Genomic DNA, 27,956 nt, shown 5'->3' on the forward strand with positions numbered 1-27,956 from the left:
TTGGAAAATAAACATCACAATTTTTTTAATTAATTAAATTATCTATTTGAGAGCAAGAGAGAGAAAAAGGGAGAGAGAGAGAGAGAAAATGTGCACACCAGGGCCTCCAGCCACTGCAAATGAACTCCAGATGAATGCACCTCCTTGTGTGTCTGGCTAATATGGGACCTGGGGAATTGAGCCTTGAACTGGAGTCCTTAGGCTTCACAGGCAAGCAGTTAACTACTATGCCATCTCTCTAGCCCACATCACAAGTTTTTATACAGTAATCATTAATTCCGTCCTGATTTTCCTGTAGTTTGCTATTAAGAAAACAGCATCAACATGGTAGCTGGCATGTTTATCTATATGTATAACAATTAGTGCATCGTTGGGATGAAACCTACTTGATGAAGTGGATGACACATTTAATATGTTAGTTGATTCGATTGTCAAGAATTTTATTCATAATTTCACATCTAAGTTCATGAGGGATATTGTTTATAATTTTCTTTTCTTGTGTTTCTGTCTGTTTTGGGTATTAGTATAATTTTGGCTTCATAAAGATGTAAAGGGATATTATCTCCGTGTTTAATTTTAAGTTTATTTACATCAGAGAGACAGGGAGAGAAAGAGAGAGCGAGTGAACGAGCGAGAGAGAGAGAGAGAATGGACACATCAGAACCTCCGGCCACTGCAAACAAGTCCAGATGTATGTGCCACCTTTGTGTATCTGACTTACATGGGCACTGGAGAATTGAGCCTTGAACCAGGGTTCTTAGACTTCACAGGCAAGCACTTAAACACTAAGTTAACTCTCCAGCCCTTCCTTCATTTCTTCATTTGTGGGAAATAATCTGAGAAGAAGTGGTTGTAATTCTTCAATGAGGATGTGGTAGAATTTAGTAGATAATACATCTGGGCCTGAACTTTTTTTCTTGAGAGGGTTTTAATTACTTTTTCAATCTCATTACATGTTATACCTACATTCATGCATTTTGTCTCTTTTAAACTCAGATTAGGTAGGTGATATGAATCAAGAAATTTACCTGTTTTCCATATCTTTCCATTTTTTGGAATATGTGTTTTTGAAGTATGTTTTAACGTCTCTCCCTATTTCATTAATATTTATTGTAATACCATTTTCATAATGTTCTCTATTTTTGTTTTGATAAATTTGGCCATTAGTTTATTAATCTTGTTTAAATTTTAAAAAATCATCTACTAGTATCAACAATTTTTCAGTTCAAAAAAATGAGTTCAAAGGTTTCTGTACTTACCATGATTATTTATTTTTGTCTGGTATTTTGGGTTGGAATTGTTCATATTTTTCAAAAGTATTCATGTGAATGGTTAAATTATTTATTTTTGATTTCTCTATTTTAAAATATGGGCATTTAGAAGTATCATTTTTCCTCTTCAGACTGTCTTCATTATAGTCCAAAAGTTTTTGTAGGTCATGATTCATTGACATTTTGTTCAGGATATTTTAAAATCATTGTTTTTTAAACATTGATTTTTTTAAATCATTGATTTTTTTAAATATCATTGTTTAATACTGTGTTGTTAAAAGTCCAGGAATTGATATATTTTATTTTGGTTCACTTGTTGATTTCTAGTTTCATTGATTTCTGTCAGATATAATACAGGGTGTTATGTCAATTTTCCTGAACTTGTAGAGGCATGCTTTATGCCATAATGTAGGATCTGCTTTAGAGACGTTTCCATGAGCTGCAGAGAAGAATGTGTATACTATCATGATTGATGGAATATTCTATAAATGCCTGTTAAATCCATTTGATCTATGGTGTTCTTTATCTCCATTGTTTCTCTATGTTTTTGGCTAAATGCTTTGTCTCTTGACTATGTTGTGGCATTAAGATGACATATTATTGTTGTGTTTATATTTATTTGTTTAATATCAAATAAATTTTGCTCTAAAATTCTGATGCAGTTGTGTTTGGCACATAAAAGTTTATGATGGTAAAAATCTCTTGTATGTTTCCCTTAATAAGTATAAATTGTCAATTTTACCTGTCTTTATTAAAGTCTATTTTGTCAGATTGTAGAATAGCTGGAACTAATTGTTTCCCATTTTCATTTTTTTGGAATGTATTTTGATTTTTTTCTCCTTAAGTTAGTGTCTATCTTTAATCATAAATGTGAATTTCTTATAGATAGAAAATAGATGAATTCAGTTTTCTGATTCAACCTTTTAACCTGCGTCTTTTGATTGGGGAGCTGAGTCCAATAATGATCAGAGTTATATTTGAGAGGTATGAGTTAATCCCAGTTAAACTGAAGGTTTTTTGACTTTTGAGTTTCCTGTCTTCATATGCTTTATGTCTGCTGAAATTTTGATCATTGATTTTTTTTTTCTCTCCAGTAGGATTTTGTGTATGTTTGTTCTCTTCAGTATGAAATATTCATTGCAGTTTTCTCTGTAGGGCTGGTTTAGCTCTCAAAAACTTATAAAGCCAGCATTTGCCATGGAAAGATATTTTATCTTCTATAACGAGGACTAATTTTGCTAGTATAATATTTTGGATTGACATCAACAGTGTTTGAAAATTTGAGATAGTCAATGCCAAACTCTTCTGGCTTTTAGTTTCCATTTGCAGAATCTGATGTACTGAGATGGGTTATCTTTGTTAGTTATGATCTGTTGTTCTCCTATAGCTCTTAGTATTCTTTCTTTGTTTTCTATGTTTACTGTCTTAAGCATTACTTGACATGAAAGTTTTTTCTCTGTTTCTTTATATATTGTATTCTGGTTTCCTCTTGTCAGCATATGTGTCAATAGTAAAAACACTTGTCTCTTGTAAGGTTCTCGAAGTGAATTCAAGTAGCAGTTATTTTCCCTCTTCATCCTTCTCTTATTTCATTTTATTCTTGCTGTCTTAGGCATGAAGTAATGGACTATAAGTATTTGGCATTACAATTTACATGCATGTGATCTGTAGAAAAATATTTCATTAATGAATCCTTGCTAATACTTATCCCTTGTTAGTTAACATTACATCAACATATTGAGCTTTCATTTGTTTGAATGGGTTTTAATAATGTGTCTTTGATTTGTCCATAAGTAATTTATGCCCCGCATCTCTTCTGGTAACTTGGAGGTTTGGAATCTGATGTATTTTCATCGTTAATGTGTTAATTGAGGCATGAACCTTTGCATTTTTCTACATATTTCCATTAATACTGTACTCTACTTCCAGTATACCAGACCACATTTATCTGGGTTTTATGCATTATCTCAAAAAGTGAGAATTTATTGTTCCATGGTCAGGATTTCATACCTGAACCCCTTTAACTCTTATCAATTATTCGATTGTTTCGTATGTTAAGTCTGTCATGTACTCAAAACTATATGACTGTTATCATCTAGATTTCCAATAGTGTACATGTGTACTATGGATTTTTGATTCTTTCAGATTAAATTTCAGTTTCTAGAGTCCCTTCATCTGTCAGGCTTTTTTGTTGTGCAGATGTGTGTGTGTGTGTGTGTGTGTGTGTGTGTGTGTGTGTGTGTGTGTGATGTGTTCATCTGTGTTTGTATCTGTGTGGATGCACATAGTTGTTCAGGCAAATGGAGGACAATGGTCAAACTCAAACTCAGTTGCTATCCACCTTTATTGAAACAGAACCACTAATGGTCTGGATCTCACCAATTAGGCAAGAATGAGAAGTCAGAAAACCCCTGAGCTCTCTGCCTCTGTCTGCACAGTACTCTGATTAAAGGCCAAAAAACCCAAAAATCATTAGCTGTTTCTCCTCAAACAAGGGCAGGGTGTCTTGCATTTTACTATGCTTTATATAGAGGTTTTTACTTTTAATGTACTAATCTAAGGAACATCTGGGGCTTTGGGTATGGATATTTTTCCTGTTTATGGGACATTATTTTTTCCTGAATGTATTGCAGTTGACATAAAATTAAATATGATTTCCTATTCCTCTTGTCAATCTGTGAAACACAAATTTACTTGTGGTAATTTGCATGTGAATCAATAGCAAATTCTTACACTTGGCCACCAGTCACTGTATAGTCCAGTTTTCTAACTGATGGCATCCTATTACGTTTTTCATGGCATTTCTTCCTTTGTTCATGCTCAATGTATGATTAAAATTATAGTTCATGGAAGAACTTTCTGCATGGTGTGGTAAAATTATCCTAGGCTAATAAACTACCACTAATGTTGTAAGTACCCATTTGATTTCTTTTAATGATAATTCTTTCTTTGAGCAACAACAAACATTTTCATTTAAAATGTACTATATTGCACTTGCATTAAAAAGGAAAAGGGGAGTCATCAGGCTCTGAAACTCCATTCATATTTGTATAATGTATGTAAGAGTAGGTAACAGAATGTGGTGGACAACACGTTACTCTGATAGGCACATTAGTAAACTAAAAGGCTGTAAAATTTGTTTGGGATTGGAATGTCTAGGAAAGCATACCCATAATTCTCTTCCTTAATCAGCTTTGCATATTATTCTTATGCAGTAGTATAGCATTAATGCAATTGTGTAGGAAAGAGTAAAGAAAATTAATTCAGTCAAAGAATATGAAATAAAATTGCCTGGATAGTTCATGCTATTAAAATTTAATAAAATAGGAAAGAGATTTTGGGTCATGTAAATAGCCCAGTTGGTAAGGTGCCGGCCTTGCATTTATGAAAACAAGAATTCAATCCCCTATATCCACATAAAATTTATTTTGAATGGGATCTGGAATTAAAATCCATCAGTATAAAAATGTTAAGCTTATTACATAGCAAGCAGATTAGTATACAACTAGACATATTCTTGAGTCTATTTACTAGACAAACTATGAGGTGTGATTATTTTTACATTACAAATCTTCCACTGAAATAAATTTATATACTTTCACATATATGAAGATAATTAAATGATCAGTTATTATTTCTTATATAACAACAAACATAACATAGAAGTTGTATACAAATGTCAAAATATTCAATCACTTGTCAAAGCATTCGTTCCAGTAGAGACAATCTCTTCCAGAAGTAAATCTTTGAAGACTGCATAGCCACTTGAACAAGATTGAAAAGGGATATATATCTCCTGAACCAAACAGAAATCAATCATGTGTTTTGAAAGGCTTAAGAAATCCTGGACTTTATGTAGCTACCAGGGAAAATCATTGAGAACATATTACATATTGGCCACCCCCATATTGCTGGATATGAATGTAAAGCAAAATTCACATGTGAATACTTGAAATAGAAACTCCTGCACAGCAATATTAACATTGAATAGAGTAAAGAGACAGAGGATGGGGAAACCTGTTTTTTTTTTTTTTCTTTTTCTTAACTATCTTGCAATGGATAAAGCTGGAGATAAAACAACTATCAACTATTTGCCATGAAGGAGACAATGAAATCAACAAATGGGTAATCAAAGGAGCAGACACATTTCAAGAGAAATACAATAATATGCTAATAAAAGTAATCAAGGTGCTGTACAGATGACTTAGTGGTAAAGGCATCTGCCTGCAAAGCCAAAGACCCAGTTTCTATTCCCCAGTCCCAAGCGTCTGGAGTTCTCTTGCAGTGGTGGAGGTCCTGGTACACCCATTTTCCATCCACCTTCTCTCTTTTTCTCTGCCTCTTTCTCATTGTCTTTCTATCTCTCTCAAATATGTAAATAAAAATAAAAAAGATTAAAGTGCTGAGTAGTCATGAAAATGCAAAGCAGAGAAGAATTAAAAATCTTATTTCACTGAAGGGAATATGAGTGCAATGTCCAAATGACAATCAATAAACACTAGTGAGAACATGAGGAAAAAGTAAAACATTATACTTCTTTGTGTCATTAGTTTATGTCATTGTCAGTACCTTTATTGTGACTACAACTAAAGTAAAAAGAATATTATTTGAGGCAACTGTGTCAATGCTGAGTATAAACATACAGTAAATAAAGTCAGCACACATCAAAAGCACCCGCATGCTCATAGCTAGGTAAAGCAGTACGCATTTGCACCTATGTTCACATGAATGGTTGACTAAAATATAGTGCATATACGTAACATTTTCTCTTTTGAAATGAATAGGAATACATTCCTGTCATATGGAGGAAGACTGAGTCAGCACTTCAGAGGCTAAGTCAATGAGCCAGACACAAAAGCACAGGTTTTCAAGTATCTTCCTGAATACTGAAAGTGGGATATTAATAGTATGTAATCAGACAGCAGTAGAAGTTCCATAAATCCAGGGTCACAGTACAACAGAGACAGAGAAGAGATGCAGGGTAAGAAGGAGAAGTCGTGGATATGTACCGTCATATTCAACACACGTATATACACAAAGTCTCAATGAATCACAATACTATAAAAATAAATGTGTCACCTAATGTAGATATTAGGCAAAAAGAAGCATATGAATGAATACAATTATTTCCATGACTGATGGCACATTTATGTATGGAATATTTATAGTAAAAATGTCCTGTATTTCTATTGAAGTTATAGGAAGTTGACTATAAACATCAGAAAAGTTTGAATTATGATTGATAGTCCACTTTATTTTATATAAAAATACATCACAAATTATGTCATAGTGATAGTTTGTTAAGAACAACTGTAGACCACTGCTTAATTTTAATTTTTCATTAGTAATATGTAGAGTGCACATAATTTTTATAAATATTATTTATTTTGTTGCAATGACAGAAGTCCCAAATGGAGTGAAAGAGTGACAGCAACACACACACACACACACACACACAGAGACAGAGAGACAATGATGGTGCCAGGTCCTCTGGCTACTGCAAATTCCACGTGCATGTGCTTCTTTGTGCACATGACTTTAAATGGGTACAGGGGAATTCAACTCAGGCTGGCAGACTTTGCAAGAAATCACTATCACTCACTGAGCCAACTCCCCAGTCACAGATACTTGGACATAATCACCTCTCTTTACATTCTCTTTCTCCCTTCAACTGACCCTTTTTTACATTAAAACTAACCACTCTTCTATTTCCATGTCTTTGTGTGTATTTGTGTATGTGACACTCGAGTTTTACTAGAGTTACTTGCATGAGCAAACATGTGGGTTAATATAGGAGCATGGGCAAGTTACCTGTGGGTATATCGGTGAAGAAGTATCACCTTTGTGTACTCAATACACACATATCTCAAGTAACATTTGTTAAAATAAAAAATTCAAAATTTAAAAAGTTATTTGAGTGTCTGGAGAGATGGCTCAGTGAATAAAGCACTCACTGCTGAAGCTCAGGTACATGGCTTTGATCCCCTGACCCTATCTAGTAAGTCAGAAGCTGTGGCAGGCTTCTGTAGTTCGACCACACCGAGGCTGATGCAATATATGAGACAGAGACAAGAGAATATTCTGGAACCTGAAGGCAACTAGAGGACATAAAGCATTAGTATGAGCAAATATACAATCACACATGCACAAATAATAATAAAAATTTAATCAAAACTCTAAAGTGTCATTTCACAAAAAAAGTTAAAAATAGGGCTGGAGAGATGGTTTAGCCATTAAACGCTTGACTGTGCAGCCTGAGGACCCCAGTTTGAGGATTGATTCTTCAGGACCCACATTAGCCTGATGCACAAGGTGACACACGCATTTGAAGTTTGGTTTGCAGTGGCTGGAGGCCCTGGTGGGCCCATTTTCTCTCTCCATCTGCCTCTTTCTCTCTCTCTCCATCGCTCTCAAATAAGTAAAAATAAACAATTTTTTTTTAAGTTAGAAGTATATAGCAAAATAAGTGAGAAGCAAAGCCATCAATAATCAGCATTTCTCAGCCTTTTAGGAAAAGATTAAATTTAGACATGGAAATTGTTAAAATTCATTTGCTGTTTTCTGAAGCAAACATCTGAATATGATATATGTCAATGTGAACACCTAAAATTTTATGAATTTAAGCATTTGTCTACTAAAACACAATACTTGAGATAATCACCTTAAGAAGAGGAAAGTTTTTGTTGGCCTCAGAGCCTGGGAGATTTCAACCCACAATTTGAGGTTTTGGTATCTAGTGCTTTTGTGAATGTAGAAAACCAGAGTATCATAGGGAAGTAGTGTAACAAAACACTCATGTCACTATAGGGATGTAAAGAAGAAAATGATGGAAACATTGAGATTCCACAATGTATGTTGGGAGGTCACTGTCTGAGTGTGAAATTTCCCCAGTGCATCACTTCAGTACCTCACAAGATTCCAGCATGTGACAAACATACTATCCAATCGCTCTTAGAATATGATACAGTTAAACTACAGCCCTAATTTAATGTTCAAAATTATATCAAAGAAGCTACAATGTTCATTCACCAAACAAGTATTATAAAAAGTATAATAAAGTATTATTGAAGCTACCACGAGAGAGATTCATATTGCTTAGGTACTGAAATTCTTATGGGTAAATTCATCAGATGAACAGGAACATAAAACATAATTTCTTGAATTGCATATAAAATTCCCATTAAATATACAAATGAAATAGCTAGGTGTAACTAATAATTGTTCATATAACTGATTGCCTTTAAAATTACATCACTGTATTGGTTAAAGATGTAAAATCAACGCCTAGAGATGCAATGGCAGAAATATATGCAAATCATTTTTATATCTCATCTGGGAGAAAATACCTGTGGTGTGGATATGCTGAAGTATAAACAAAAGGAAGAGTGTGACCTTGTAACCATTTAAGACAGGAGCAAATAAGACGTGACTGAGTCTGAGATAGTTTGTATCACAGACCCAAACCTAAAAAAATGTTGAAAAACAGCATGGAAAATATTTTAGGAAAAAAAGCAGCAAATCTGGTTCTTAAATAGATCAATGATTACCCTAAATACTCCCATAAAATTCTCAAAACAGTCAAAGTTTACCACATTGTCATGATATTTATAATGGAAATAGAAATAAATATAACAATTTATTAAAAATTTATTTATTTATTTATTTAATTGAGAACAACAGACAGAGAAAAAGAGTTAGAGCAAATAGCCAAACAAGGGCCTACATTCAGTGCAATTGAACTCCAGAAGAATGCACCACCTTGTGAATCTGGCTAGCGTGGGCCCTAGGGAATTGAGCCTTGAACCGGGATCCTTAGGCTTCACAGGCAAGCGCCTAACTATTATGCCATCTCTCCATCCCACATCACAAATTTTTATACAGTAATCATTAATTTGGTCCTGATTTTCCTGTAGTTTGCTATTAAGAAAACACAATCAACATGGTAGCTGGCATGCCAATATTTTGCCATGTTTCTCAAGAATGATAACTCCAGGATCAATCCATTGACAAACTAATTATTTGTTCAGAACAATGTTCATGTTTATTATTAAAATAATAAAGAATCCCCTACACCATCATATGGTAAATGTAATAATCTCATAAATGATTATAAGAATGGTAGCATTTACTATCACATTGCTGGGACAAAACATGAACTGGAACAAGCTTATGAAAGGAAAGTGTTTATTTTGGCACAAAGTTTTTACAGGAAGCTTCAGTATGGTAGAGAAGCATATTTAGTATTGATAGCCAGGTATCACATCAGCTGGGAGGAAGCAAGAGTGATGCAGATAATACAAGCAAGAGAGGCTGGATGATAAATCCCATGGCCCACACAAGTCTCACACCTCCTCCAGCAAGACTTTCTCTGAAGGCCACACCAGTAGGATATAAGTGTTAGGCAGAATCACAAACACTTAAGGCAATGAGGACCACTCCACATTCAAACCAGTACATTCAGCCACTTGCCCCATAGACTCATGGCCTTCTCCTGACTCCAAATGCATTCAGTCCAACATTAAGAGTCCTCATAGTCTTTACAAGTGCCCACACTGTTCAAAAGTCCAAAGTCTCATCAGGGACACAAGACCTTATCTTAACTGTGAACTCAGTAAAATCAAAACAAAAGTCACTTAGGCCTTCACCACATCATGGCACCAAGGAAACATTCCCATTCAAAAAAAAAAAAAAAAAAAAAAAAAAGAGAGAAAGAAAAGAAAATGAGGGAAGAGTAAGTAAAGACTAGAGCAATGCTAGATCACAAATAAGCATAGATGGATTGGAGAGATGGCTTAGCAGCTAAGGCCCTTGCCTTCACAGCCTAAGGACCCATGTTCAGCTCTCCACATCCCTCATAGGCCAGATGCACAGAGGTGAGGCAAGTGCAAGGTCGTATATGCCCACTAGGTGGCGAAAGCATCTAGAGTTTGATTGCTATGGCAGACGCTCTAGTGTTACACTTTTCTCTCTCTCACTCTCTCAAATGAAAAAAATATGCTTAAAAAATAAGCATAGAACTGTGTAGGGATGGATTAGAGGTTCAGGAATTTGCCTACAAAAACAAAGGACCCAAGTTTGAGTCCCCAGAACCCATTTTAGCTAGATACACAGGGTATGCATGCATCTGGAGTTCATTTGCATTGGCTAGAGGCACTGGCATGCCCATTCTCTCTCTCTCTATCTTTTTCTCTCTCTTTCTCTCTCTCCCTCTTTCTCTGTCAAATATATATATTTGGCATATATATGTATATATGGCATTAAAATCTAAATTTTCCTCTCTGTCATCTGAGTCATAAGATGAAATCCTCTGGGCTCCAAAATACTTCAGCCTCTATGTCCCTCCATCTCTGTTGCTTGTAGCCAGGACAGGGTCTTCTTAAGCAAGAAGATTCCTTTGTTGTTGCCTGGCATCTTCAAAATTATGTAGTATCAATTGTAACCCATATCATGGGCTCAGGGGTCTCCCTACAGGGTCCTTTATTTTTACTCATATTTTCTACCCTCTATGACTTCTGAAATAATGGTATAAATTAATGCCGCAAACTTCCGGCATCCTAATGCTTCCAAAACCACTACCTGTTAAGGAATACCAACATAGTTGTAAATCCAATATGATTTTTAAGAACATTCATCTCCTTCAGGATTCTTCCTTCCGTTCTTCCTTTGAAATGAACCAGCACTTCTCCTACTATCAAGAAGAGAACAACTTGCATATCCTCAATGATGTTAACCTTTTAAAAATATTTCAGCTAAAGGAGCCTAAGAGAGCCCACACAATAATCTATGACAAACTCTATATCCTTCATATCTTTCTACTCTGTGATTTCCTCCATCAAACAATTGTCCATTACTCTTAAGTTCAACATTGCTCAAATTTCTTGCACATGTGTAGACTTCAGCCAGCCTCTCTACCATAATATCACACAAACTGCTTCTAGCCAATTTCGCAAAAAACATTCTCTTTTCACTCTGAAACCTCAAATGGCAAGCCTTCCCAGTTCACACCTCAATCTGCATTTAGGTTTTTCAAACACTTACTAGAATATTCTACCAAGCAATGCTTCTAGCACTGCTTGTGTAGTCCAAGTTACATATGCTTCCATCTTCCTCTAGAAACCCAGTTCTAAAAGGCAAGAACCAGGTAGTCAGGATTATTTCACCAAAATCACTGCAATTCTCATTACCAATTTTAGTAGCAGTTAACTTCTCCTTGCTGGGACAAAATGCTTGACAGGAAGTAGACTAGGAGAGTAAAGTGTTTATTTCAGCTCCCTGGAACTTAAGAGAAATTATAAGGGGAAATTTCATAACAGTGTGGGCACATACCGAGAATAGACAGCATGAACTCACATCTTTCGACCTCAGCTGAAAGAAACAGCAAGAGTAAGCTAGTATGTAATGTCAAGGGGGTGGACTATAAAAGCCAGACCCACCCATGGTGACACACCTCCTCCAGCAAAGCTCCTCCTGCCAATGGTTTCACTACTTAGGGATTGAGTCTAAAACTTAGTAATAAACACATGGGGTACAGAGAACATTTCACATTCACACCACCACAACAATGAGAATAAACTTATTTATAATTGTTTTACTCTTAAGAGTTTTCAATTACTAGCTTCTAAAGATGCCATGTCCCCCCATCCTCATAATAGAAGGAACATGATCAATAAGAGAAGTTCAGGGAGAATGTCATTTGGTACATAATGTTCAGTGTGCTTGATATGAAGCTTATGAATGACACGTCATCCATGATGATGATTGTGCTCCCCTTTCAGATTGCCAATCAGAAGGTTCCAGCATGTGCTGGCATTGATTTTTGCCTTGGAAGATATTAACCATAACTCCCAGCTACTACACAATGTGTCGTTGCAATTGCATTCCATTTCTAAGATTTGTAAGAGTTTTTCTGTGTTTGGTATTGAAGATGAAATTCCAAATCTCATGAAGGATGCTCCGAATTATATGTGTGAGCAGAAAGCATGTCAGATAGCACTTACAGGACCCTCATGGGCAGGATCTGCCAGACTAGCACCACTCATGCAGCTCTATGCAAGGCCACAGGTGAGTCTGAGTCTACAGAGGGAGTTGAAACTCAGTCTCCTAGTGGCATTTTCTAGTAACTGGACAAGGTTCATGCCTATGTTGATCATGATTTTAACTGAACTGGTAAACACTCAGAGTTGGTGGATTATTAACCTTTACTTGCTTGAAATAGAAAAGAAGAACAAGGTAAGAGAAAATGAGATTCACTAGAGGATGCACTGGTCAGCAATTTCCTATCAGGTTCTGGGAAATAAGATATTACTGTGGTAATAGCATGAACAAGATTTTCTTCCATTTTCTGCTGGTTTAAAAGGTCAGTCAGAAGTTACCTTGTGCCTGACAAAATCCTTCTCCTTTTGTAGAGTCCAATGTTCTGTTTTCTTTAGATTTCCTACGGACCATTTCATCCTACACTAAGTGACCGGGAGAAGTTTCCTTATCTTTATCAGGTGGCTCCCAAGGATACAAACCTGCCCCTTGCCATGGTTTCCTTGATGCTTCATTTCAGCTGGACATGGGTGGAGCTGTTCATCTCAGAAGATGACCAAGGCTTTCAATTTCTCTCTAACCTGAGAGTAGAAATGCAAAGATATGGCATCTGTCTAGCATATGTGAATATGATCCCTATGAACGCAGATATAACATTGACATTTTTTATAAATATGCGTTATCCAATCTTCACATCATCGGCAAATGCTGTTGTCATTTATGGTGACATTAACCCTATTATGGAAATGAGCTTTAGAAAATGGGAATGTTTAGGCACATGGAGAATCTGGGTCACCACCTCACAGTGGGATCTCCTCCCATGTAAAGGAAACTTCATCCGTTTCTCATTCCGTTGGTCTTTCACTTTCGTACACCACCATGGTGAGATTTCTAGTTTAAAACCTTTTATCCAGACAATGAACTTTTCCAAATATACAGAAAACATTAATTCTGTAGGATCAAGGTGGATAGGTTTTAATTGTTCTCTCTACAAATCGTACTATGAAAAACTGAACAACTATTCTTCCAACCCTTCACTGGAGTGGTTTTCAAGGCACAGCTTTGACATGGACATGGATGAAGAATTTTACAACATCTACAATGCTGTGTATGCTGTGGCCCATGCCCTCCATGAAATGATTCTTCAACAAGTAGATTCTCAGAGGATAGGAAATGAGTTTATGAAATATGGTTCATGCACTCAGGTATAGTGTCTTAAAATCACTGGTACTTACTTTCAACCAATATGTCATCCTCAATGTTGTCAAGACATGCTCACGCCTATTCCTCTAGGATTCTTTGTTTCAGTTACAAGGTTTTCTGTATTTTGTCACGTCCAAGCAAGTAAAACTCTATGTGTGTATACGTCATGAAAAAGACTATGACTGAGCTTTGCTAACAGACATCTCCTCTAGGGAAGCTAAGACAGAAATATTACTGTGGGTTGAGGCAAGGCTAGGCTACAAAGGATGAGTTCCAGTTCACACTTGGCTAGTGAGAAACACTGCCCCAAAATTAAAATAAGTAAATAAATAAATTTAGTGTAAATCAAGGAAACTTTTAGTGACCTTCAATGATTTTGGAGAAAGATGACCTCCATATAATGCTTAAGTTTGGTGGTGTTGACCTGGAATTCAGTATGTTGTCTCAGGGTAGCCACAACACGTAGTGATCCATGTCATGGGTTTAAAGGCATACATTACCAGGTCTGGCAACTTTTTCTTTACTTGAAATATAAACACAGATTTTACCATATAAACTATAAATGAAGAGCTGGTAAAATCCTGCTCCTCAAGTAACAAGAACAAGGTGGATTGCGGGGGCGAGGGTTGTTTGTTTATCTAAAGCAGGGTCTACACTGGAAATAACTCTGTAACCCTAGACTGGGCTGGATCTCACAGTGATCCTACTAACTCAGCCTCCCAAAATGAGGTGTTAAGGGCCCAGAAGGTCCTTGAACCCCATACCGTGGGTTCATGTCTACTATTAACCAAAAGTAATGAATAAAATAAGACTTAGAAGAGTAATTAATAAATTATTATATTTATTTAATGAAGTACAGAGACAAGAGAAGGAAAATGACTGCTTGCACATAGCTTGAGAGCCCACATGATGGTCCTGAAGAAAACACAGAAAGGAATGAAAGGAAAGTACAAAGAGCTCTTGCCATGTGGAGAGCGGGAGGGGGTAAAGAGTCCATGTGGAAAGTAGGTGTTAGGGGGACCCGCCTCAGCTCAGCCCAGCCAGGCCAACGCAAGGAGAAATTCAACATAAGTTTGAATGGATTACCAAGAAAAAGAGGTTTGTAACCTCACATGCATCTCTTTATAAGCTTATAGTGGTGGGCCCTACCTTCTGGCTAAGGTGAGCCAGAGAGACAATAAGTGGTCTGGGGTAGGGGCTGTCTCAGGAAGAGGCGACTCATGACACCAAGTTTCAGGGGCTGAACTTCAGAAACTACAATGATAGGACTAGATTTAAATCCCAGGAGAAACTCCCTCCCAGTAGGGGTCCAGGCTTTGTGTGGAAAAACAGACCTAAGGAAGAGATGAGAAATCAGATCATGTTTTGATCTCTAGCAAAGTAGAAACTAGAAGGATAGGTCCAAAGAGATTCCAGCTTCTAACTTTCAGGTGCCCAGGTAACCTAGCTGCCTAACAAAGCTGCCTGACTCTCTCTCACTGGGACTAAAGATATGTACTGACATGCCTGCTTCTAAAAACTGTTTTCAGGAATCTGGGAGAGAGTTTCCATAGTTGGCATAAAGTAGTTCCTCCAAAACTAACCATGTACCCAATCTCCTTTTCATGTCTGAAGCTCTAAAAGCAACCAGAGACGATTTAGATGTTGATACTGATATTTTTCACAGTGTATAGTCTACCTATTATTTCTTTAGCAACTGTTTTGTCATTTTTTGTAAGACAAACTATTATCATTTTCTATTTTCCTTTGATTTTCAAGGTAGGGTTTCACTCCAGCCCCAGCTGACTTAGAATTTATGCTGTAATCTCAGGGTGGCCTTGAACTCACAGTCATCCTCCTACTTCAGCTTCCTGAGTGCTCAGATTGAAGACATGTACTTCCACACCCATCTAAGAAAGTAATATTATAAAAACCATAACGCTATTTTTAAATGATCTGTGTAAAGTCACGTATTTTACCAGTTTGTTTTCAGCAGTGAATGTGCATAGCAAGGAAGAAGTATAAAATAAAGGGCATTCCCTACATCATGCATTCAGTCATGGCATGTGGGCCTTTCTAGTCATGGAATAATGTGTATTTTTTAGGTACATGCTTTTCTGAAGAATGTTCTCTTTATTAACCCTATTGGAGATGTAGTGAATATGAACCCCAAAGGACAAGTAAGTGATGAGTATGATGTTCTCAACATTTGGAATTTCCCCCATGGAATTGATTTAAAGGTGAAATTAGGACAGTTTTCCCCACATTTTCCACATGGTCAGCAGTTGTATTTACCTGAAGACACGGCAGTGTGGGACACAGGAAGTAGACAGGTGGGTTGTCCTGTGGTGTTGCTTTACGCTAGACATTAATGACCACACTCTTTTGGAATATGTGTTTCCTCATCATATATTGATTCCTAGATATACTTTATAAAATTTTTAAATATTAGATAACAACTGTAATTTTTCGTGATTTTGTTTCTATATGATTATATAAAGACATTATACAACATAGCAAAATTACTATGATCATCAAGCACTAAAAATATATTTTTCATGGTCCAATCATCTAACATTGTCTAGTTTGAGAGGAGGATCTTAGATTTCTTTCCCTGACACATATCTAAATTTCCTCAGATCCTGCCTTCAGTGTGCAGTGTGCCATGCCGTCCTGGGTTCAAGAAATACCATCAAGAGGGACAAGCAGCCTGCTGCTTCAATTGCTATCGGTGCCCAAAAAATGAGATTTCCAATGAGACAGGTAACTTCATGTGAGAAAGGAAAATGTGCCTCAGATTGATTATCTTCTATAATACACAGGAGGATTTCAAGGGTCCAGGAAGGAAATTCAAAAGAATAAAATCAGAGAGGCCTCATGGCATGTTCCTATAATCCCAGCACTTGGGAGATAGAGGTAGGAGGATCTCTGCATGTTGGAGGCCACTCTGATATTCTATCGTGAATTCCGGGTCGGCATGAGGTACAGTGAAAACATACTTTGATAAAAAGAAAAAAGAAAAGAAAAGAAAAGAAAAGAATCTCTTCTGTCTTACTAATCACTGAGTTTATGTATCAACATTGCCCCTTAAAATATGTACACCCTATTACTCAACTCATTGTTGTAAAAAAATGTCCTATATACTTCTGTTTCAAAGTCTATGTAAGATTTCCCTTAAGTATGCATTATTTTACCCCCTAGATTTGTACAGAAATAACCTGAAATGTACAAGCCCTGGATTTGCTACACAGTGAGAAGTTCATTTGTTTAATTTTTAGTTTTGGAAATTCTGGAGAAAACAGAACTTTTACCATGCCATAATCTAAAAGTGAGAAAAAGAAATGGGAGAAGGTAGAATTGTCTGACATACTACTGTGTATATTTCAGATTCTTTATTTAAGTAGGATCTGTACATTCTTGAAAATTTTGAATTTCATTTTCCAATGAGCATTTTGCAGTGAACTTCTCTTATATATAGCAAACAATGTGTAAGAGTACAAATGTATGTGAGATTCATGTAAAACTACAGTATTGCTCTGGTACAGAAAATTAAAATCTTTGAAAGAAAAAACGAAAATGGAAGGTTTCCACTGAATGTCATTCATATATACCTTGTGGATGAGACCTATATACATTTATATACTTTTAAAAGGATAAATTATTGAATTACTAAAAAAATACATACTTTATTATTTCAATCCATTGTTTTTGTCATTGTTGTTGTTGTTGTTGTTGTGTGTATCAAAGTTTTATTAGGTAAAAGAAAGAAGAAGAAAGCTTCATCCCAGAATTCAAGATCTCAAGATGCAGCTTCGATCTGTTAGGAGTGTCAGCTTTTATTGGAAATAACTACATGATGCTTATAGTTTAAAAATGAAAAACAAAAAAAAAAGGATTGTGAGTTAAATCACAAAATCACATTCTGTTAAATAAGGGAGAACTATTACAAGAAGTCACAAGGTTACATACATCACATAGGAGGAACTTAGGAAAGAAACAGTCTAGGCTTTGTCATCACAAAGTTATTTAGAAACAAAGAGATATAGGAAGGTCATGGTGCACTGCACAGAGAGATAATCCCATTCCTTAACTAACAGCAAACACCTGCATTGCACAGAGAGATCATCCCATTCCTTTCACATTCCGTTCTCCATTTCCCCCTCTGATATGACACTAACTTAAATCCTTGATTTGTGAAGAACAGTGTCTAGGGTATTTTCATCTAGGGGGTGTATTGTGTCCACAATACCATGAGTTTAATGGAATTTATTCTATTCTTTACATATCTACTTAGAGCAGTAATAATGCAGGGTCCTATGGTAAGGCCTAAGAGCAGTAGTATCAGGGGGCCAGCAATAGAAGAGACAAGGGAAGTAAGCCATGGAGACAAACGAAACATAGACTGAAACCAATTACTAGTGTCTTGTCTCTGAAGTTCTTTTTCTTTGATACTTTTCTCTAACTAAAGCCATTGTATTTTGGATTTATTCCTAACTGATTGGTATAAAATCAATAAATTTTATCTAAAGCCACACAAAGGCTTTGTTTCATAAAAAGTAAGTCTGATGCTCTTCTATTTTGTCCCCTCTACTTTCACAGCAATTGCAGTGGTTAGGATGACATTGTGGGGGCCCTTCTAATGTCCCTATATAGTGTCTCTTATATGATCTAAACTCTTTCACCAAGCTGAAAGGGATGGGGGCTAACAGAGTGAGTCTGAAAAACAGCCTTGATTGCTGGAACAATGGTTCCTGTACTCTTTGTAAGATTTGGATAGAAAGAAGCATTTCATTAGTAAAGTTAGTTATCTGTTCAAGACCCATATGGGGCAAGATTTGGGGGAGGGTTTCCATACATACTTTTAAATGGAGTAATTCATTTTACATAAGAGGTACACCTGGCCCTCCACAGGGCAAAGGGAAGGAGTACCACGCATCCTTCATCAGTCTCTAGGATTAATTCTTTCTACCTGTCCTGAACTTTGAGGATGATAGGCAAAATGTAATTTCCAATTAATCTCCAATGTCTTGGTCAATTCCCTAGTGATTGGACACAAAGGCAGGCCCTCTATCTGATCTAATCTGGAGGCACAACCCATAGCAGGGAATTATCACCTCTAACAATTCCCTAGTCACACTTTGACTATGTCTCAGATATGGTCGGGAAAGCTTCCATCATTTTGAAAAGGTGTCAATATAAACAAGAAAATATTTATATCCACAATAATCTGGCTTTACCTCAGTGTAGTCAACTACCCATTATCTACCTGGCTATGTTCCCTGATCTCTCACCTCCATTGGTGGTACCTTACCAGAGGAGGCATTTGTCTGTTGGCAGGTCTCACAGTGGGTGGTGATGTATAGTCCAATTCCTCAGCTCCAGACAAAGTAATGATGCCTGTCTCAAGAATAAGGAGAACAACAATTGAAAAGGCTACCCAGTGCTGAATTCTAGTCTCCAAATTCCCACTCACCCAGGTCCATGCACACTCAGAAAGAAACATGTAAAACACAAAGCTATTTGTACATGTGTGTGCACACATGCACACACACCACAAATGCACACACATTTATACACTTAAAAGAAATAAAGGTATTTTCTTCATTGTACATATTCAATATAAAAAGATATTCTACAAGTTTATCTAATGAGCAAACATATTTAAAATTAAATATTCACATATGTCATAACAAAACCTATCTCACAGTTAGGAGTGAAAACTTCTTCCTTTTCTCACTACACATCATCTATTCCTTGATAATTTGTTAATTGATATTTCTCATCCTGCTTTCTCAATAGGTCCTGAATAAATTACTAAGACAAAAGATTATATAGGAAGTAAAATTCAATAAAACGCATAGATGCTGACCATGTCCTCTCAAAATTAAGTTGCAAAACCTTCTCCAAGGTGATGGTATACAGCTTTTGATGATAATTATATCCTGGTGTCCAGTTTTAATCATAAGTTACTATCACTTAACCATATAATAGGGGAAGATTTGAATTTTCCTACTGTGAGTAACCACCACAGAGCTCCACCTAGATTCAGATAGTAGAATGTACTAGCTCTCACACTAAGTTTGAATGCACAGTCAGAATAATTACATATATTACATATACAATTCATGAATTGCCAAGTATAAGTTTTTTTCTGAGGCAAGAATTCACTTTAGCCAAGACTGACATGGAACTCACTCTGTAACTGAAGGCTGGTCTCAAGCTCTCAGTAGTCTTCCAACCTCAGCATTCAAAGTGAGTGATATAAGGTGTGAGACACCACACCAAGAAATTAAGACTTTTATTATAAATCTGAATGTGTTGACACAAGGAGTATTAAGATAAATAAACTACTTTGCATATGTGAGATAAGTGAAAGTAATAATGGTTCCTAAGTGTCCTTCACCATACATGTGAGAACAATTAATTTTGAGTAATTTCTTCAGGATAATACACTTATTTTTCTGTCAATGCCAAAACAGAAGGAACATGGTGGACACACTTATGTGAGACATCAGTGACACATGAAAAATGGAGCTATATTGATGAGTCTTTGCTCTCTACCTCAGACAGGGAGCAGTGTGTGAAGTGTCCAGGTAACCAGTACGCTAATGTACAGCAAACCAACTGCCTGCAGAAATCTGTGAGCTACTTGTCTTATGAAGAACCCTTGGGGATGACTCTTGCCTGCCTGTCACTAGGCTTCTCTGTACTCACAGTTCTTGTTCTTGGGGTGTTTTGGAAGCACCAAGACACTCCCATCGTGAAAGCCAATAACCGCACCCTCAGCTACATTCTGCTCATCTCCCTCAACTGCTGTTTTCTCTGCTCCTTGCTCTTCATTGGACGTCCCAACACTGTTACCTGCATCCTGCAGCAGATCACATTTGGAGTTCTCTTCACTGTGGCTGTTTCCACTGTCTTGGCCAAAACAGTTACTGTGGTCCTGGCCTTCAAGGTCACCACTCCAGGAAGAAGGATGAGGGGGCTGTTGGTATCAGGGGCACCTAACTACATCATTCCCACCTGCACCCTGGTCCAAATTACTCTCTGTGCAGTGTGGCTAGGAACATCTCCTCCCTTTATTGACACAGATGCACACTCTGAATATGAACATATCATCATCGTCTGCAACAAGGGCTCAGTCACTGGCTTCTACTGTGTCCTGGGATACCTTGGATCTGTAGCCATAGTGAGCTTCATGGTGGCTTTCTTGGCCAGGAACCTGCCTGACACCTTCAATGAAGCCAAGTTCCTGACCTTCAGCATGCTGGTGTTCTGCAGTGTGTGGGTCACCTTCCTCCCTGTCTACCAAAGCAGCCAAGGAAAATTCATGGTGGCTGTGGAAGTCTTTTCAATCCTGGCCTCCAGTGCTGGGTTATTGGGTTGCATCTTTGTCCCCAAGTGCTACATTATTTTGCTACGACGAGATAGAATTTCTCTTCCCAAGGTCACATACAAAATCAATTCTTGAATCTATATCTTTCCTTACAATTTAAACTAAGGTTGCTATAGAGACTGAAGACATGATAACATTACTTTTTTTATCCCATTTAGTTTTTTGCACCCCCACACAAGTGAGTTTCATTTGTTCTCAGCGATAGTTATGTATCATATGAGTGGTCTAACATGAATTACTTAGACAAGTCAAATCTTGTACCAGAAAGACAATGATTGATAGAGTTTTAAATAAGAAAATTACACATAGGGACATGACCTATCCATGAACATAACATTGGACTCAGTATCACTGGTTACCCATAGGATGATGAATATAATGATACCTATTGAGCAGAATTTTGTATGACATGACGTGAGGGCTCGGATTCTGCAAATCTTGTTATGGTCTTGGACTTTAGTCAATGAGAAATGTACATTGCTGAAATATTGAAACCATGGAGAAAGGAATTCCTTATTACATTGATATCATTGCTTACAATTGTTCTTTAATTGGCTGACCATCATAAATAACTTGTGCAGCTATGACACTGTTATGACGTAAATCCTTGCATCTCGCTTACATATTTGTTAACATGGGATAGTAATGGTTGTGTGTGTGTGTGTGTGTGTGTGTGTGTGTGTGTGTGTGTGTGTGTTATATAAGCATGGCCCAGTATTAGTGGCTATGGTTTTAGGTCACTTGTCTCCCAAGAGTCCTTGGGAGGAGAGAGTGTTGAAGATCAGTCATTAAGAGGTGTGCCTTACTGTGTTGTAGTAACCATCCCTCCCTCAATCTTCATTACCATCTCACCTTGAAGTTTGCACTCAAGTGCATTCCCACTGTTATGATAACCTTCATCATGAGTTCAGCATACACAGCACCATGCAACAAACTGAGAAATACTGTTGGGATACTTTGACTGCCAATCACCTTAATTGCTAAAGTAATGCAAAGTGTATTTCAAAGGTAAGAATGATGCATGTTTTCAGGGGGCTTGGAGGATCCCATAACTTTACAAACCCAAATTTGCAGACTTGATCTATTTTTAACAAAGTATTGATAAAATAAACTCAAGCCAGGTAAATTATGAATTATTAAGTTTATTTAGGGAGAAATCACAAATTTGTCTTATTTTAGGGATATTGGGATATAAGAAGAAGGTTAGAGAAGAGTCATTATCACGTGGGAAATAGGAAACACAGCATAGTTTATAATTTAACAAAAATTGGGGTTTGTAAAGAAAGACTAATATTGAGACAAAAAAAATATGTGGAGGGTAGTAGAGCCCATTTAAGTGAAACTGAGGCTTTCAAAAGACTGGAGTGGAGACACAGCACATGGAGAATAGAATGTAGAAGCTTATGCAGGGAGACTTAGGAGAAACATACATAGTATCTACCTTATGATTCCCCATGGAAGACAATTAAGAGGGAAAATAGTGGGAACCTAAGAAAGAATAACAGAGTGAAAATACCAAAGCAGAGACCAAGAAATTTAGATGAGATATCTTAATATAGACATACAGTTGTACCCATGATTATCCTAAATTTAGAGACACAGGAAACAGGCCAAGAGTTAGTAAAAGCATCTACAAGGTAGGTCTGGAGACCAGAGGAAAATGAAACACATAATTTAGGTGACAAAGTACACCACAGTAAAAAGTGGAAGCAAAATATTAATAAAAATTGAGGAAAAAAAGTAGAAGCAAGTGAAAAATACATTCCTCCAGGCCAAGAAACAGTATTGCATTCTCCGGGTTGGGTGGGGGTAGAGGCCAGGCTCACATTTGTTCCACTGGCCTGAGCAAGGAGAGGCAAGCAGAGAGAGAATCCAGAGAGAGTGACAGGAAGAAGACTGAAGCCTTTATACTATAGAAACTGTATTCCTTGTTCAGATTCAGGTTTGCAAGAAGAAGACCCAGTTGGTTTGTAGATTTGGTGGGAAGACTCCAGGGCGAGTCTACCTGACCCATCTATTTTGGTAGCATGCTGTACTGTGGGCAGCAGTAGGGACACTATAGATCAATCCAATTATACACAAGTTTCTTTTCCTCTAAGAGTTCTATTCTTTTGCTAGAGCAAATTGGCATGTGGGGTGGCATCTCCTAGTTCTCTCTGGGCCCAAATTTTTATTTCTCACAGGTCAACAAAGCCACAGCTGGAACCACTGAGGAACTGGGAAGATAGCAAGAGTGCCCTGTCTATGCTGTACCTGATCATCAGTGTCATGGTGTAGGAGATAGACTCTAAGGATACTCAATACCTACCAAAGCAGAGATCCAGAGGCTTTTAAGAACTCATTGCTGAAGTAGACTTAAAACTCAGCCACTATGGCTCAGAGAATTTAATGGAAGGGGGGATGGAGAGATTGTAAAGAGCCACAGGTTAACACATCATGCTCAGAAGCATTCCATCCAATATTAACTGACTATTGATTCCAAAATACGTAAACCACAACCCCATGGTGAATACCTTTCAACCCATGGAGGAGTGTCACCAAAAGAATGGGTACAGGGACAAAGCAAAAGAGGGTACCAATACATGATGTATCCATATGAAACATGTTAATAATAATAAAAGAATTGTATAAATCACCTGCCACTGATGATGTTATTTTGAGAAAATATGTACCATCTCTGTGGAGTGTCATGAGAGTTAATGCGTAGACAATGGTCCATGAGGAAAGAACTGATGTCAGTACTAGACTTGGAGAAATATTACAACCTGGGTTTTAAAATAAGTATTGAAGTAAAATCAAAAAGGTGAATCACCACCTCAACTTCTCACCTTAATATTGCTTCACCATTTCTGCAGGGACTCATTGGCCTTTCAGTATGATGACATATGAGTCACTGCCAAGCCTGTACTGGCTTTAGGAAGCTACATGTATAAATTAAATGTTTTGAGACAATGTCAGTGATAGTGGTGCAAAGTAGTCTGAATTCATGTCCCTCAATAAACTCAAATGTTTTATTAATGCTTGTAACATAGATTTCAATCCACATGGCTAGAAGAGGTGCAATGTAGGTTGCTCCTACAATTCAGCTCTAAGGTTTTACTGGGGGCAGACCTGAATTCCTGTCTAAGGTATGCACAATGAGTTCTACTTTGGTTCCCTGTAGTTTACCTGATGATTTTGCTCTTGTTTTTGGTGGTACTGGTGTTGGTTTTTCTCTTTCACCATTAAGGAACATTCCCTGGATCTGTCACCTGAAATAAATCACTTCTTCTCATGAACTACGTCTGGTTTGGAGGTTCATCCACCAGAGTGGAGCTGAGGAAAAAAAGACAGTAATGATATTATGTGAGAGTGCCTCCTTGCTTGGGTGAAACTCAGGATATGTCTTAAATTATGAAGAGAGGAACATAGAAGAAAGGAGAAAACAGTATTTTATATTTTCTATACTTTGGTGGAAAAGAATTTCAAATAATGCAAAACCACATAAAACCCAGTATTAACCATCTGATCCATCTTTTAAAATTAGATTTGTACTCACTGAATACAGTTAAGTTGGTACCATTGTTAGGCTCATCCATGTCCTACAACTTCTCCCTAACCCCTCCTTGTTGAGGTATATGGGCCATGCATTGTGGGATTAGCCCACATTTAGGGTAGGAGAAATGTATCTGCATATCATGACCCAATGTGTGGCTCTACCATTCTTTCCACTCCCTCTTCCACAAAATTGCCCTGAGCCATGTTGGGTTCATTTTTGGTTTGCTTCAGTGATGAGGTGTTGGGGGCCTCTGGGTCTCTGGATATCTTATTTGGTAGAAATTGATTGTTCTCTGTGTCAATCTCCTTCACCCTTGTGCTGGTACCCAGTTCACCAAGAAACCAGCACCCTTGCTTGTTACGCCAATTATTCTTAGTCTCAACTGGGGCTCTTTTGAGGTATGATAGTGTGGTTCTCTCCTCACTCTGCATCTATCTGAAAAAGAGAAGCATATTCTCCAAAGAAGAGTAAAGTTAGCACCAAACAAATGAGATAACCCATATTTTTTATAGAGAATTTAATAGTTGTAGGCACTCTTGTAGCCCACAGTTGGTGGTAGCTTAATAATGGAGGATGTGCTCATGTTTGGATATGGTTCTGAGTTGTTTCCCAGCTCCAGCTATGGGTCCCGTTCCACTGAGGGGATCAGTTAGCCAAATTAAGAGCATTTGGTTTCCTACCATGGATATGTGTCACTATTGCACTTCTGTGAGCATTATGGCAAGTTATTTGCTGCTAAGTAGGTTAGAACATGAGTTGCTTGGACAGATATTGGTCATTTTCCCCTAGTCACCCATGTAGCACTTTCCGGCACTAGACATGCTGACTGTCTGGGGACTGACTCTCTCCTGGCTTCCAGCCATGTCATTCCATTTTACGTGTCAGCTGCATATGGAGTCTTAAGCAATAGGGTCTTGCCACTAACCTTTGGTGGGTCATCAAGTACCCTGACAGAAATCTGTCTTTCTCTTAGGAAACCTTGTAGGGCTCTCTGATCAAAAGCTGGTGGTAGATGAGAGCCACATGCTGGTACTGGGAGTCATAGGTCAGCACCCACTAAGAAAAGGAAGAAAAAGTTAACTAACATAAAAGAGTTAGAAAAGAGAGAGAGAGATAGAGAGGCTGTAGAAGATTAATCAATCTTCATCAACCCTCTCTACTGTGTTGCTGCTCAGTTGTTCCATTTAAGGGCCTGGTGAAGGTTCAACCATTTGTTCTAGCTTTTAGGATGTAGAATCTTATGGTACCATTGCAATTTGGGTCTAGATTTGTGTTTTGCACCCCCTCCCTTGCCCTTCCCTTCCTTCCCACCCATCCTATTGTCTAGTCCTCAAAATGCTTGCTGAGTATGTAAGGCATCTTTGTTAGATTCAGGGTAGATGTTTAGATAAGTGAGACTATAAGGCGATTATCTTTCTGTGATTGGGTAAGGTCACTGAGAATTATCTGTTCTAGGTTCAACCATTTTTCCTCAAATTTCAATGTGTCATTTTTTTCTTAGTGCTGTATATAATTCCATTGTGTAGCTATACCACATCTTAGTTATCCATTCTTCTACTGATGGACATCTGGATTGATTCCCGCTCTTAGCTATTACGAATTGAGCCACTATAAACATGGTTGAGGAAATATCTCTGGCCTTTGGTTTAAAGGTTTTAGGGTACATACCCAGTAAGGGAATAACTGGGTCTGAAGGTAACTCTATACTCAGCTTTTTCAGGAGTCTACATATTGCTTTCCAAAGTGGTTGTACCATCTTACATTCCCACCAACAGTGGATGAGGGTTCCTAATTCTCCACATCCTCTCTAGCATTTATTTTCGTTTGATGTTTTGATGTTTGCTATCCTTACTGGGTTAAGGTGGAATCTCAAAATTGTTTTAATTTGCACTGCCCTGATGATTAGGGATGATGAATATTTTCTTAAGTGTGTGTATGCCATTTGTATTTCTTCCTTGAGAACTGCCTGTCCAGCTCTTTGCTCCATTTTGTGAGTGAGTTGTTTGACTTTTTATTGTTTAAGTTTTTGAATTCTTTGTAGATTGTAGAGATTAGGACTCTGTCAGTTGGATAATCAGTAAATATTTTCTCCCACTCTGTGGGTAATCTATTAGCCTTGCTTATTGTTTGCTTGCCTATAAAGAAACTTTGCAGCTTCATGTGATCCCATTGATCGAGTGAATGTTTAAAATCATGAGCTGCTGTGGTCTTGTCAGGAAGTCTTTTTCCATTCTTATGTTATGGAAAGTTGTTCCTATATTTTCTTCCAGTAGTGGATGAGTTTATGTTCTTATATTGAAGTCTTTGATACAGTTTGACTTGAGTGTATTGCCTGGCAAGATGTGCAGAGCAAATTTCAGTTTCCTGCATATGGTTATCCAATTTGTCCAGCACCATTTGTTGAAGATGCTGTCTTTTTCCAGCCTGTATTGTTAGGGCCTTTGGCAAATATCAAGTACCTGTACTTTATTGACCCAAAGTCTGGGTCCTCACTTCTATTCCATTGGTTTATACTTCTGTTTTTATGCCAGTACCATGCTGCATTTATTACTATGGTTTTGTAATATACCTTTAGCTCAGGTATGGTGATGCCTCCAGAGGTATTTCTTTTGCTGAGGAAATGCTAGGATATCTGAGGCCTTCTACCCTTCCATATAAAATTTGTGATCATTTTTTTTTCTACTTCTGTGAAGGACAATGTTGGGATTTTAATTGGAATTGCATTAAATCTGTATATTACCTTTGGTAGGATTGTCATCTTCACAATGTTAATTCTGCCTATCCAAGAGCATGGGAGGTCTTTCCATTTTCTCAAGTCCTCCTCAATGTATTTTTTCAGTGATTTTATGTTTTCTTTTTATATATCTTTCACTTCCTAGGTTAACATTATTACAAACGATTTTATTTTTTTGTTGTTGCTGTTATTATTATTGAAAATGGGACCATGTCCCTTTTTTTCTTTCTCTGTATTTTTGTTATTTGCATACAGAAAGGCTACTGATTTTTGTGCATTGATTCTGTGTCCTGCTACTTTGCTATAGGAGTTAATCACCTTCAGGGATTTGGGATGGAGTCTCTTGGGTATCATGTCATCATTGAATAGAGGTAACTTACCTTCTCCCTTTCCAAATTGTATCCCTTTTATTCCTTCCGCCTATCTTATTGCTTGAGCTAGGCCTTACAGTACTATATTGAAGAGCAGAGGTGAGAATGGACAACCTTGTGTTGTTCCTGATCTCAACAGTAATTCCAACACTCTCCATTAAGTATTATTTAGGCCTTAGGAGCTTTGTATATTGCCTTTATTATGTTAAGATATGAACTGACCATGTCAATTCTCTCCATTGTTTTGATCATGAAGTCATATTGTATTTTGTCAAAAGCCTTTCCTGCATCAATAGAAATGATCATGTGTTTTTTGTGTTTAGCCTTGATTATGTGGTGTAGTACATTGACAGATTTCCATATGTTGAACCACCCCTTTGTTCCTGGGATGAATCCCACTTGATCAAGGTAGATAATGCTATTGATATCGTGT

At 37.2% G+C, this 27,956-nt stretch overlaps 1 protein-coding gene across 1 annotated transcript in view; it reads left to right on the forward strand.

Annotated features, from left to right (window-relative positions):
* The window catches only part of LOC123457249 (vomeronasal type-2 receptor 116-like), a 42,064-nt gene extending 21,109 nt beyond the window's left edge, over nt 1-20,955 (forward strand). Inside the window, exons 3-7 of the mRNA XM_045141216.1 lie at nt 12,047-12,332; nt 12,701-13,507; nt 15,590-15,817; nt 16,124-16,247; nt 20,051-20,955. Of these exons, the coding sequence (XP_044997151.1) occupies nt 12,047-12,332; nt 12,701-13,507; nt 15,590-15,817; nt 16,124-16,247; nt 20,051-20,955 (2,350 nt within the window). The remainder of the gene's footprint in view (nt 1-12,046; nt 12,333-12,700; nt 13,508-15,589; nt 15,818-16,123; nt 16,248-20,050) is intronic.
* Nucleotides 20,956-27,956: the final 7,001 nt, after the last annotated feature.

This window comes from Jaculus jaculus, unplaced genomic scaffold (assembly GCF_020740685.1).
Source record: "Jaculus jaculus isolate mJacJac1 unplaced genomic scaffold, mJacJac1.mat.Y.cur mat_scaffold_140_1_98673_arrow_ctg1, whole genome shotgun sequence".
In the NCBI taxonomy this organism is placed as follows: domain Eukaryota; kingdom Metazoa; phylum Chordata; class Mammalia; order Rodentia; family Dipodidae; genus Jaculus; species Jaculus jaculus.